At 41.6% G+C, this 14,047-nt stretch overlaps 1 protein-coding gene across 1 annotated transcript in view; it reads right to left on the bottom strand.

Moving 5' to 3' along the window:
* Positions 1-200: 200 nt before the first annotated feature.
* Positions 201-14,047, bottom strand: part of prdm5 (PR domain containing 5) — a 151,932-nt gene continuing 138,085 nt past the window's right edge. The window contains exon 16 of the mRNA XM_060936812.1: positions 201-529. Within this exon, the coding sequence (XP_060792795.1) occupies positions 365-529 (165 nt within the window). The 3' untranslated portion in view covers positions 201-364. The remainder of the gene's footprint in view (positions 530-14,047) is intronic.

The raw sequence follows: 14,047 nt of genomic DNA, 5'->3' as shown, positions 1-14,047 counted from the left end.
ATAATTATGTATTTGGCTTACTGTAATCTTACAATAGGAAATAACAGATGGTCCAGAAGTTTTCACTTGCTGTCAATTTCTGCAGTGTGTATATATATATATATATATATATATATATATATATATATATATATATATATATATACTGTGTGTGTGTAATTTCTGAAACATTTCCTGTATGTGAACATGTGCATGCGAGAGAAACAGTGCGTATGTTTGTGTAGGTGTAGCATAGTGTTAACTGGCTGCATTATTCAAACTTATGATGTCCTTCTGAGGACAGTAAGACAAACGTACGTGTGTGTGAGAGAGAGAGAGAGAGAGAGAGAGAGATGGTCCGTATCCAGGTGTGTGTGACCTGTATCTAACCCTCCGTCTCTCCGTGGACGTTCTCCATGTGCACTTTGAGGTAGTCATTGCGGGTGAACTTCTTGTGGCAGAGCGAGCACTCAGCCATGGGCCGGTTGGGGTTGTGGGTGAGCTTGTGGCGGATCAGCATCTTCTTCAGACTGAACGACAGATCGCAAACCTGGAATCAATCACAGCATGGGAAAAAACAAACAAACAAGCCACATTAGATGGGGAAATTTAATATGGATATTTATTACAACGTGTATTTCTGACTCAGTTTCACAGTCTCTTTTTCCATAAAGTCATCTTTAGTATTTATAAGCAGACCCCTAGTGTTCCTAAATATTTATTAGCTGGCACAGGTAAGCTCAGAACCACAGCTGCTGCACCTTTACTGCACATGTATGAGCATGTGGAGGAAAATCATGGGGATTACACTGTGGATGAATTGCTGCAAATTCAGTTTAATTTAGCAACATGGCTTCCACCCTTAAAGGAGATACACAGAACCATGGCCTCACTTTTCATTTATAAATGCCTTGAGACCTCAAGAATGGCACAGGAATGGTTTTGAGCATTAACAATAAATCTAATATAGTAATTTTTACAATTAAAATGATTCATACAGGAAGCGGTCTGAGTGAATGACCTTGACATCTGTGACGCCACAGCAGGAAGTCTATCGGTCTCATCGCCATTTCCGCTATACTAAAACACAGAGCTGACTGCAACTCTGATCCTCCATTCTGAGCTAATTTATCGCCATGCCACGTAGATGTGTTTTTGGCCGGCGCAGCAACACGACAGAAGGTGGATTTATGTTGCATTCATGGCCCAAGAATGTTCAAACTGCGAAGACTTGGATGCGTTTGGCGAGAAATTCACGGATTGGGTGCCTACGAAGTGGTCTCTCCTCTGCTCTGCACGTTTTACTGAAGACTCATACGAAACCTCTGATCTGTTGAGGAGTGTTGGCTATAAGTCCGTATTGAAAGAGGGTGCAGTACCAACAATTAAAGGAAAAGCAAACAAGAAAAGGAAAGTAAGTTCAGTTGCACCAGTTCTCCCGGAGTGTAAGCTGAGCAGTAATGGCGGTGTACTCAATATGGAGAAAATGGAGAATGAGTGGACCAGTCATCAGATTTCTCCACTGGATATGCTCCCCCCCCGCTGGATATGCTTGGCTCAGCAGCAATATCTCGCCCTGATGTGGAAGAAGCGAATGAACGAAGAACTGAAAGTCAGATTGTTTCAAAACAATCGACCACAAGCTCAGCCTTCAAGAAGTGAGAACACAGAAGGGTAAGATGCGACTCTCATTTGGGTAAAAACAACAACAAAAACAACTCGTTGTTTACCTGCATTTACTTGTATTGTGTGTTTAAGTTACTGGTATAAGATTATTTAATTTGCTTCAGAATGTGATTGTCTCAGTTCATCTGATTATTTAATTCGCCTTTTAGGTTTTATCAGTGAAAATGCATGCATGGACATGTATGTTGCATAAGTTATAACACCTATCCTGTTTTAATGAGAGTCACATCAGACTGTCAGTTCAATTCCATCCAATTCTCTCGACGGCTTTGTTCTCTGACTTTATTTCGTAAGGTGGGGCCTCTGTGGCCGATGTGTTACGATCAGATTCACTTTCTGATGGTTCGAACTGATGCGGTTCTACGTGTATAGCAGTAGCATGTTATTACTATCTGAAAAATCCGAAGAATCTCCAATAAATCCGAACGAAGAGGCCATTGCAACCACTCTCGCCTGCCGAGTCTGGCTTTGGTCTATAGCACCAGTTCCCGCTGTGACGTCACTCACCCAGGGCTGGCTGGCTCAGCGGGGCAGCTCGAATACCAACTTTGTGGTCGATTTTAACTCTCAAAAATATATTTTTTTACTCCCAATTATGCAACATACAAGAGTCAAGGATGGAGATACTATCCACTTAGAAATGTATTTAAAAATAAAGGTTCTGCGTATCTCCTTGAAGGTGCATTCACACTTGCGAGCGACAAAGTGACAGGTAGCCAATCATTCTCTGATAGATACAGAGCAACGTTTTCAGTGACAGCAGCAAACAACAGAGTCAACAGCGAGTTGAGATCTTCTCAACGATTTGCAAATTAGGTATGATGCAGTAAAGTGACAAATGCAAATGATTGGCTAGAATGAGTTTTCAGACCAAGCCTAGAGCGCACGTGGTACAACATTTTTAGTTCCTACGTGTAATTAGTTCCCATGGACTGCTTGACTTGTGGGGGGGAGAAGAAGGAATAAAAGCTCATCTCATCTCATTATCTCTAGCCGCTTTATCCTGTTCTACAGGGTCGCAGGCAAGCTGGAGCCTATCCCAGCTGACTACGGGCGAAAGGCGGGGTACACCCTGGACAAGTCGCCAGGTCATCACAGGGCTGACACATAGACACAGACAACCATTCACACTCACATTCACACCTACGCTCAATTTAGAGTCACCAGTTAACCTAACCTGCATGTCTTTGGACTGTGGGGGAAACCGGAGCACCCGGAGGAAACCCACGCGGACACGGGGAGAACATGCAAACTCCACACAGAAAGGCCCTCGCCGGCCACGGGGCTCGAACCCAGAACCTTCTTGCTGTGAGGCGACAGCGCTAACCACTACACCACCGTGCCGCCCCGGAATAAAAGCTGTTTTTTATTTTATACTGTCTGATATACAACTTCTCGTTAAATGTGTATAGAGACATTACGAACAAAAATAAAACTTTGAAGAAAATAACTGTGTGTGTGTGCGCGTGTGTAATAATGACTGGAACATCATCCCTGCAACAAAAAATATGATTTAAAAAAATTAAGCCAAGCATGTAACAATGTTGTTCCACTTTTAGTCAGAAATTTATGGGAACATTTTAAAAAGAACATGACTTTTTTATAATGAGAACCAAAGAGGTCAACGGGTGTAACATTTTCATAAAGAAAGCAAAAAGCACAAAGATGGATATGATCACTCTCTTTCACAATAACATACACACTGTGTTAACTTGTGAGCATCATTTCATGATTCTTCTCATGCTTAAAGTAATACACCACCACCAATCTGAAATCAGCATTCTGATGAACCAGATTTGATGCTTTTATATATATATATATATATATATATATATATATATATATATAAATAAAATTATACAGGCGGCACAGTGGTTAGCGCTGTCGCCTCACAGCAAGAAGGTCCGGGTTCGAGCCTCGTGGCTGACGAGGGCCTTTCTGTGTGGAGTTTGCATGTTCTCCCCGTGTCCGCGTGGGTTTCCTCCGGGTGCTCCGGTTTCCCCCACAGTCCAAAGACATGCAGGTTAGGTTAACTGGTGACTCTAAGGCCCGGCCCTGTCCACACGGCAATGGATTCAGGTGACTCCGATACAATTGCTTATCGTTTAGGCCTGGCGTCCACACGGCACCGGCGTTTTGGGTGCCCAAAACGCAATCTTTTTGAGAATGGATTCCAGAGTGGAAAGATCTGGCAACGTTGCCGTTGTGAAGTCGTCTGGATGAGTAGAACGGATTTGTTTACGATGACGTCACAACCACATGACTGTAAGTGCTTCACGCCGGGTAGAAGTGTAACGAATATCACCACGAAAAAGCCTTACAGAGCACTAGTGAGAGTGAAACACGAGCTTGGATATTATTATTATTATTATTATGTTCAGTGTTAGTTCACAGTAGTAATGCAAGAAGCAGAATAGTGACAGTAATAGTGAAGCAAAAACATGCAATTGTACAAACACTGCAGCTCTACAGCAAAATATTCATTTATGAAATGATCTGATTCTTAACACCAGTAGTGCCAATGATCTTCTCATTGCGATGCGAGTTGTCAACAAATCCTATAACTTGGTTCATGAAACGCGCTTACAAAATATTTTCACTGTGAATATTTATTGTGTAATGGTGCAATCCCGCCAGCAAAAATAGGGGAAAAAAGGAGCGATCTCACCTCTTCAGATGTTGATTTAAGTCCGACAATACATTCCTCAAAAAGGGCGTAGAGGAGCAAATTAATCCAATTTATTCCGGACCATTAAAGACGCCGCCTTCCGCGTAGAATCATACGTCATCCTCGCCACCATATTGGAGAGGTCAAAGCGGAGAATAAAGATTAGCTGCGTTTAACTGTACCAACAGGTTTACTGTCCAAACGAGATCATATGGGATTACCTTTCACAGGTGAGAAACAACAAATTAATCCATCAACGTGTAGCATTCAATTTATTCCGGACCATTGAAGACGCCGCCTTCCGTGTAGAATCATACGTCATCCTCGCCGCCATTTTGGATAGGTCAAAGCGGAGAATAAAGATTAGCTGCGTTTAACTGTACCAACAGGTTTGCCGTCCAAACGAGATCACATGGGATTACCTTTCACAGGTGAGACTGGAAAAATACTTTTCATTGTATTTGGTCATTATAATGTAATTTTACAAACAGATTTTCCTGACTTTGTGGCTAATATGAAGTCTCGCGCATAATAGTTTTTGCGCATGCGTCGTTACTTCTTCTATTGTTCTGGTGTCTCCGAAGGGACTGTCTTACAGCGCCCCTAGAGGTGTGGCATGTGTATTGCATCGTTTTCAGCAAGCGTTGCGTTGCCATATGGACCTGATATTTTACTGATTGTTGCCCATTTGGACGCGATATATTTTTAAATAACATCTCGTTGCCGTTGTCGTGTGGATGTAGCCTAAATTGACCGTAGGTGTGAATGTGAATGGTTGTCTGTGTCTATGTGTCAGGCCTGTGATGACCTGGTGACTTGTCCAGGGTAGAGCAATGCACTCCCGCGGGAGTCCTGCGGGACTCGCGGGACCCGCCACAAAGCAGTGCAGCGCGGGACAAATTTTGAAAGCTCATTGCAGGCGCGGGCGGGACCGGAAGTGCACATATGCGCGCGCGGGCGGGAGCGGGAGTGCACATATGCAGCGCGGGCGGGAGCCGTGATAAGCTGCAGTCCCGCTAACTAAAAACGTGTTTGAAATAAAATTTATAAATTATTAATTTATGTCTATCATATATAATTTGTGCTGGATATTTTATTTGGCATTAATAAAATCATTTTAAGATGCCTAAATTTGCAGAGAGAGTCAGATTGCCAGATTGAGTGAGGAATGGCATCTTAAATTTGCCATTGACCACCCTAACAGGAAATCCTTTGATCACTCTAATGACTCGCAGTTCACACCCAGCCTCCAATGACCCACACTAACATGATGCCTCAATGACACCTTAGATGAGCTGGTCATCAGAATTATGATTCTGATTCTGATTCAGGAGAGGATAAATATCTCTCGTTCGTTTCTCGATTCTTTTCCTCTTCCGTGTTTGAGATCTCCGATCATGGCAGAAGAGCAGAGCTTGATGTCCAAACTGATGAAAGCGTGGAGCCACCTCCACCTAAAAAGGTCACTTTTCGTGAGTTTGAGGAATGGGAGGATGTCAGTGCTACGGGTGCTGAATCGAAGTCTGTAAACTCCGAGATTGATGATTATCTGAAAGTGAAACTCATTGGATCCGAATCACACCAATCTAAAGATATCCTGCTGTGGTGGAAAAATCACTGCTATGACTTTCCCACACTTGCCAAACTGGCACGGCATGTACTGGCCATTCCAGGTTCCAGCGCACCATCCGAGCGCGCGTTCAGCATATGTGGTCGCATACTGGAGGAAAGGCGCAGTATGTTGAAGCCCTCAACAGTGAACAATTTGCTGTTTCTCCATAGCTGTTCAAAGAACCCGATATCCTAAGCAATAGGCTTAGTTGTTTCGTTTACCTGCGTTTGATTTTCTCGTTTTTCTTATTCATATTCAAACAAGGTCAGCTATGTTATATTGAGTTTAACACTTGCACAGAGGCTCAAGCCCAAATAGTTTTAGAAATGTGCAACCATAGCCCTATAATGTCTACAGTAGCCCATACTGTCAATTTTTTGTTGTTGTAGGCTAGGACTGTGTTTTGTTATAACATTTATATATGCTATGCTTATAGGGTATTCTATAGGATATTCTAGTTAGAAATGCTTAACAAATGTAAACTGGGTTAGCCTAATGTTTTGTATGGCTGAACAATAAATATACCAAATTTCCACTTGGAATTACGTGCTCGCCTGTCTTTTATTATTATTATTATTATTATTATTATTAGTGCTGTAAAAAATGTCGCGTTATTATCGCGTTAACTTGACTCAATTTTAACGGCGATAATTTTTTTTATCGCGAGATTAAGGCTCTGTGACATGATGTAGGTTTTTCATAAGCTTTTGAAACTAGTAGAGATAGGATTTATGGCTCTTTGATGGGATCCGCATCTTTGTGATCCGTTCTTTGTCTTTAAGAAGACAGCGTCTGTAAACTCAATGCTATCCCAGAAATCCTTCCTGTAATATGCAAATTTGGCCGCCTCTGATTGGACAGCGCGACGCATCAACAGGCAGAAAAAGTGTAAAAGTACGAAATGTGTTAAGTGAGATGAAACAGTAAAGATCAGATTCAATGCAATATTTATCAACGAACAACTTAAAGTTAATATAATAGTGTACTTTATATTATAATCAAGCATGTCAAGCCTGCTGTCACTGTGTAACCTGTCTCTCTGATAGAGCTGTAGACTAACTCAAGCAGTAAATCACTTCACTGAGTGAAGTGGAAGAAGAGTGAAGTTCACTCCTCTTGTTAGCTCTGCTTTGCAATAATAAAAAACAAACAAACAACACCCTTGGTACAAAGCAAGCCCATTCACTTTTTTATGCTGATCAGAGAATTACAATGGTTTCTCATGTGATAAAAATGTGCGAATCGCGATTAAATATTTTAATCGCTTGACAGCACTAATTATTATTATTATTAGAGACACTACATGCTGTATTCAGAAACAAGGTAAATAATAACAAACGTGAACGTGAGCTGTAGATATTTATGCTCAAATCCACTCGAAGTAGGGGGCAGGGCACCATCACGCTGTGTCAAGACAAGAACTTTCGTGAGAAATAACGCGAACGTCTGCATCATGCGGGATTTGCGGGCGGGAGCGGGACAAAATATGGCAGGCGCGGGCGGGAGCGGGACTGAAAATCATAATTCTTTGCGGGCGCGGGCGGGACTGAAAATCATAATTCTTTGCGGGCGTGGGCGGGAGCGTGACTGCACAATGCGGGCGCGGGTGGGAGCGTGACTGAAAAATCCGACCCGTGCAGACCTCTAGTCCAGGGTGTACCCCGCCTCTCGCCCGTAGTCAGCTGGGATAGGCTCCAGCTCACCTGCGACCCTGTAGAACAGGATAAAGCGGCTAGAGATAATGAGATGAGATAAAATTACACACACAATATTTTATATATATATATATATATATATATATATATATATATATATATATATATATATATATACACACACACAAGGCTTGTAGTACTTGAGTCTGATTCGTGCCCTAATTTTAAGGACTCGTGACTTGACTTGGACTTGAGCACTGGTGACTTGGACTTGTGCATCAACTGCATTCGGACTCGTAAATTGGAGACGGGGACTCGGATTTTTTCTTTATTTTTTGTAACATGCCATAATAATTTGGCATAACATATTTATATCTACATTAATTTTTGTACTCATTTTGTGCAAGAGTTTCACACCTGCGCACCTTGGCGCGTGCATCAGATAGACTCTCGGTTGCACTCTGGACAGCGTGCCAAGCAGACTCTCATGCACGCTGTAAACGACTCGCACCTACACAGGATTAAGGCGTAATCAGCATGCCTATATAAAAACTGTGAAAACGCACTTACTTTGCGAAGTATTGAGTTGTGTTGCTGACACGTTACTGAGCCTTATTTCCTTGTTTGGTTTCCTGATCCTTGATTTCCTGTTTCTCGTCTTTGATTCTGCCGACTCTACGATAGCCTGTTTGTGCCTCGCTTGACCTATTGCCTGTTTCACTGTTTTACGATTTTGCCTGCCGTTCTGGATTGTTTACCCTCTTCACCTGTATTAATAAACGCACCTTCTGCACTTACATCCGTCTCCCAACCATCTCTGACAGAATACTTCACACTCCCTGACAAAGAGAAGCACATTCACCTGTTCATACGTCACGTTCAGGAACAAACTAATGTTAATGGGGCTAAAACAGCCACCGTCACATGGTGCGGGTGGAGTCTTGTTCTCGGACTCAACAGTGGACTTGACTCGAAATTTTTTTTAATAACTTGGACTTGACTCAGACTCGAGGTTTAGTGACTCGACTACAACACTTATTTATTTGTTTGCTTGTTTGTTTATTACTCAGGAGTGTTTTATGAGGAAATACACCACTCGTATTTTTCATATGAATTATATCTGGGACACTGAGTCACATATTTTCCATTATCTTCACTCATGAGGAAATCAATGGATTGTTTTGATTAATTCGCATAGTTTTTGTTTGTGAATGTGTCCATATAATGAAAAGAAAATACACGTTGGCTTGAAGATATGAAGTTTGTCTTCTGGTGTTGGAAAAACTCATAGTTTTCAAACGAAATACATCATGGAAGCGAGTCACTTTTTTTTTTTCAATATCTTCACTCGTGAGGATACTGATGACATCACTCCCAGTGTTTTCCTGCTGACGTGACATGCACTGTCAAAATGGCGAACTAGTTCAAAATTAAAATTATTTTGATTAACTTGCGCATTTTTTGCCAGATGTGTCCATATAACGTAAAGAACATTACACTATGGCGCAAAGATATGAAGTTTATCTTCTCATGTTGAAAAACATTTCACTCGTTCTCTTCGCTCACTCATGAATACCACTTGAAGATATCTTCATATCTTTGTGCCACCGTGTAATATCCTCTGTTATGATATACACACACACAGTGGTGCTTAAAAGTTTATGAACCCTTTAGATTTTTCTATATTTCTGCATAAATATGACCTTAAACATCATCAGATTTTCACACAAGTCCTAAAAGTAGATAAAGAGAACCCAGTTAAACAAATGAGACAACAATATTATACTTAGTCATTTATTTATTGAGGAAAATGATCCAATATTACATATCTGTGAGTGGCAAAAGTATGTGAACCTTTGCTTTCAGTATCTGGTGTGACCCCCTTGTGCAGCAATAACTGCAACTAAACGTTTCTGGTAACTGTTGATCAGTCCTGCACACCGGCTTGGAGGAATTTTAGCCCGTTCCTCTGTACAGAACAGCTTCAACTCTGGGATGTTGGTGGGTTTCCTCACATGAACTGCTCGCTTCAGGTCCTTTCACAACATTTCCATTGGATGAAAGTGCATATCACGGGTAAATTCAGGATCAATGTAATTCTTCTATTTTATATTAAAATTTGGTCAAATATCTGTCACATTTTGTGCAATTTTTTTTACCTTGCACAATACCAGAAAAATTCAGTTGAAATCAAGCATTTGAGGTGAATTGGTCCGCCTCTGAAAAAACTTGGCGTTTGGATTTCCCGGCAAACATTGATTTTCATGACGTCGCGTGCGGGATGCCTCCCTCTGAATCCTATGTCAGCGCTGGTTTGTTTATAAGAAAACGACCTGGTGGTTTTCTGCAAATTTCTTCAACGTTATCACGTAATTATTAAAATGGTTAACAGATGTATCGTAGGAGGGTGTAGCAACACCAGTCATGATGGGATTAGTACTCATCATTTCCCAAAAGACCGGACAATGAGAGAGAAATGGGAGCGCTTCGTTTGAGGCACCCGGAAGCCAAGGACCAAAGCAGAGCCGAGAAAAAGACCAAGAAAATCGGCGATTCACAAGTTGACTGTTGCCAGGGTAAGAAATAAGAGACTATACTCTAAATTAGGTGTTCCTGTGTTTGTGTGGTACACGGATAATGTTATTTATTGACACACACAAAAGTAAACAATATGAACGCGCTGGGCGATAATACACTTACTTCACATGTATCAAGGGATATGCGGGTCAGGGCTTGAGATCTTAGGACCTGTCAAACACATTAAATGTATATACAACCCTGCTTAGCCGATTCCATGTGTGTAGCTTATGAAATCTTTCTCCTACAGTAGCCAGTACTCTTCTAAATGAAGAAATATATAAATACATAATAGTAATTAGAAAAAATATGATTTATGTAAGAATAGATAGATGAGCATTGATACATGAATCCATAGGTTTAGAAGCTCAGGCGACAATTCCATATTTCAATGCAAAATCGCTAGCTGCTAAACTTGGTCTACACAGGCTGTGCACTGAATCCATGCAAGCTCTCTCAGCCTGCTGGCAGATCCGCACGTGACGTCACAAATCTGGCTCCAGACTCCCTTGGGATTTTTCCAGACGCGTTTTGTTATTTTATTTTTTTTCTGTTGTAGACAGATGGCCTTGTGCAAAATTACCCTTCTGGATGAGTGTGTAAAGGGACATACTTTCATATTAAAAAAACATGAAATTGGTCCAGGATATGCACTTTAAGGTCAGGACTTTGACTTGGCCATTCTAAAACATTAACTTTATTCTTCTTTAACCATTCTTTGGTAGAAAGATTTGTGTGCTTAGGGTTGTTGTCTTGCTGCATGACCCACCCTCTCTTGAGATTCAGTTCATGGACAGATGTCCTGACATTTTCCTTTAGAATTCGCTGGTATAATTCAGAATTCATTGTTCCATTAATGATGGCAAGCCGTCCTGGCCCAGATGCGGCAAAACAGGCCCAAACCATGATACTACCACCACCATGTTTCACAGATGGGATAAGGTTCTTATGCTGGAATGCAGTGTTTTCCTTTCGCCAAACATAACGCTTCTCATTTCAACCAAAAAGTTCTATTTTGGTCTCATCTGTCCACAAAACATTTTTCCAATAGCCTTCTGGCTTGTCCACGTGATCTTTAGCAAACTGCAGACAAGCAGCAATGTTCTTTTTGGAGAGCAGTGGCTTTCTCCTTGCAACCCTGCCATGCACACCACTGTTGTTCAGTGTTCTCCTGATGGTGGACTCATGAACATTAACATTAGCCAATGTGAGAGAGGCCTTCAGTTGCTTAGAAGTTACCCTGGGGTCCCTTGTGACCTCGCCGACAATTACACGCCTTGCTCTTGGCGTGATCTTTGTTGGTCAACCACTCCTGGGGAGGGTAACAATGGTCTTGAATTTCCTCCATTTGTACACAATCTGTCTGACTGTGGATTGGTGGAGTCCAAACTCTTTAGCGATGGTTTTGTAACCTTTTCCAGCCTGATGAGCATCAACAACGCTTTTTCTGAGGTCCTCAGAAATCCACTTTGTTTGTGCCATGATACACTTCCACAAACATGTGTTGTGAAGATCAGACTTTGATAGATCCCTGTTCTTTAAATAAAGCAGGGTGCTCACTCACACCTGATTGTCATCCCATTGATTGAAAACACCTGACTCAAATTTCACCTTCAAATTAACTGCTAATCCTAGAGGTTCACATACTTTTGCCACTCACAGATGAGTAATATTGGATCATTTTCCTCAATAAATAAATGACCATGTATAATATTTTTGTCTCATTTGTTTAACTGGGTTCTTTTTATCTACTTTTAGAACTTGTGTGAAAATCTGATGATGTTTTAGGTCATATTTATGCAGAAATATACAAAATTCTAAAGGGTTCACAAACTTTCAAGCACCACTGTGTGTGTGTGTGTGTGTGTGTGTGTGTGTGTGTGTGTGTGTGTATATAAAATTTATTTTTTTATTTTTTAAAGATAATGATCCTGCTAATGCTATGCCATAATTAGCATGAGCGATTTTACTGTAATCATGGGCTGGAATCAGAGATACAGCTGAATGTTCATCCTGATAATTAACACAAGAGCATAACCACAAAACAGCAGGAGACAAGGCAGTGAAGCAGCAGCGCTCTCACGAGCACATGCTCGCAATTGAGAGAGCCTCATGCACGCATTCACACACACACTGACCCAAAACCACTTAAAAAACAATACTGCCAACAAAAAGTCTAAAGCAACTGGCTAGGAGGCATCGGCCAAGCCAGACACTAAATCACACACAACTGTAGTTGTGCAGTCCACGGAGCCATCAGTCAGAGCAACAGCCTTTGCATCTGTCCAGCTAACTAACACACACACACACAGGCGGTTTCATCTCTTGCAGTAGTAAAAGACCTTGGTGTGATTTTTGACTCCAGTCTTTCGTTTGAAGCTCATGTATAGCCTTCTTTCATCTCAGAAATATTGCTAAGATAAGAAATATCAGGTCATTAAAGGATGCAGAAAAAAACAATTAATTCACGCCTTTGTTACGTCTCAGTTGGATAACTATAATGCCTTACTATCTGGATGTTCCAATAAGTGCATAAACAAGCCCCAGTTAGTCCAGAATGCAGCAGCAAGAGTCCTTACTAGAATTAGAAGATATGACCACATCACCCCTGTCTTATCCACACTGCACTGGCTCCCAATTAAATTTTGCACTGAATATAAAATACCGCTGTTGACCTATAAAGCAAAGAATGGTCTAGCACCACAGTACCTGACTGAACTTCTGGTCCTTTATGACCCACCACGCCGACTTAGATCAAAAGGTGCAGGCTATCTGCTGGTACCTCAAATAGTGAAGGCTACATCAGGGGGCAGAGCCTTTTCTTACAAAGCTCCACAGTTATGGAACAGCCTTCCAAGTAGTGTTTGGGACTCAGACACAGTCTCAGTGTTTAAGTTGAGGACGAAACATATCTTTTTAGTCAAGCCTTTTGTTTATAGCTTTTATAAGGTAAAGGAGTAGATCTGGAAGGTCCTCGGGCATAGAGTGTTTTGGTAAACTGGGATGTATGGATGCTGTTGCCCCTCCACTCTCACATGTTCACTCGGGTTTGTTGACAGTGTAGTGGCTGGCTGCTTTATGTTCCAGGGTTCCCTTACTGTATGTCTGTGTTATCTTCTGGTTCTCCCCTTTTAGTTATGCTGTCTTACTGGAGTCCCTGCTTGTACTCAGTACACAATGTACACTGTTCTTAACCATTATGTGGCAATGGGCATACCTAACAATCTGTATTAATCTGTGTTTCTCTCTCTCTCTTGCTCTGCCAACTACAAATGCCACTCCTGGATACCAGTGATGCTGACCTCTCCTGCTCTCGACCTGCCAGATCCTTCCTGATACCCTACTGGCAGGAGTTCTCATTGCTTTGCTCTTGTGGAGGATGGCCCCATATGAACAGCCTAAAGATACACTTAGAAGCTGGCTTTGGACAATGAATACAAAAAGTTTTGCTATGATGGATTCGGACTACAATTGCCATGATAACTTTAGGACTGCAGTTGTCATGAAGAGTTTTGCACTCAAGTCTCCATCAATGAACAATTGATAACTTCAACAAAACAGACTTCAGGTCTCAGGTAGTTCTCTCTTGTCACCATCACCTTAAAGGGCTGATGACACGAACATGACTCTATGCAATTTCTTAAATAAACTATACAACATGGCAAACGTTAGATTTATGTTATAATTACGTGAAAAGAAGCTGTTGTTACGCGAATATCCAACTTTTAATTGCACAGCGCAAGAAAACTGGGTCCTTGGCTCGCGGCCATGTTGTGACGTCAGCGGAAGAACACGCTGCGGTTCACTGGCTGTTCTACTCTGGTTCTACTCAATGGAAATGGCGCATGAAAACGCCGGTGAACTCTCTAG

This window comes from Neoarius graeffei, chromosome 13 (genome assembly GCF_027579695.1).
Source record: "Neoarius graeffei isolate fNeoGra1 chromosome 13, fNeoGra1.pri, whole genome shotgun sequence".
In the NCBI taxonomy this organism is placed as follows: Eukaryota; Metazoa; Chordata; class Actinopteri; order Siluriformes; family Ariidae; genus Neoarius; species Neoarius graeffei.
The sequence above is the reverse complement of the archived record's forward strand: the minus strand, read 5'-3'. Positions and strand labels throughout refer to the sequence as shown.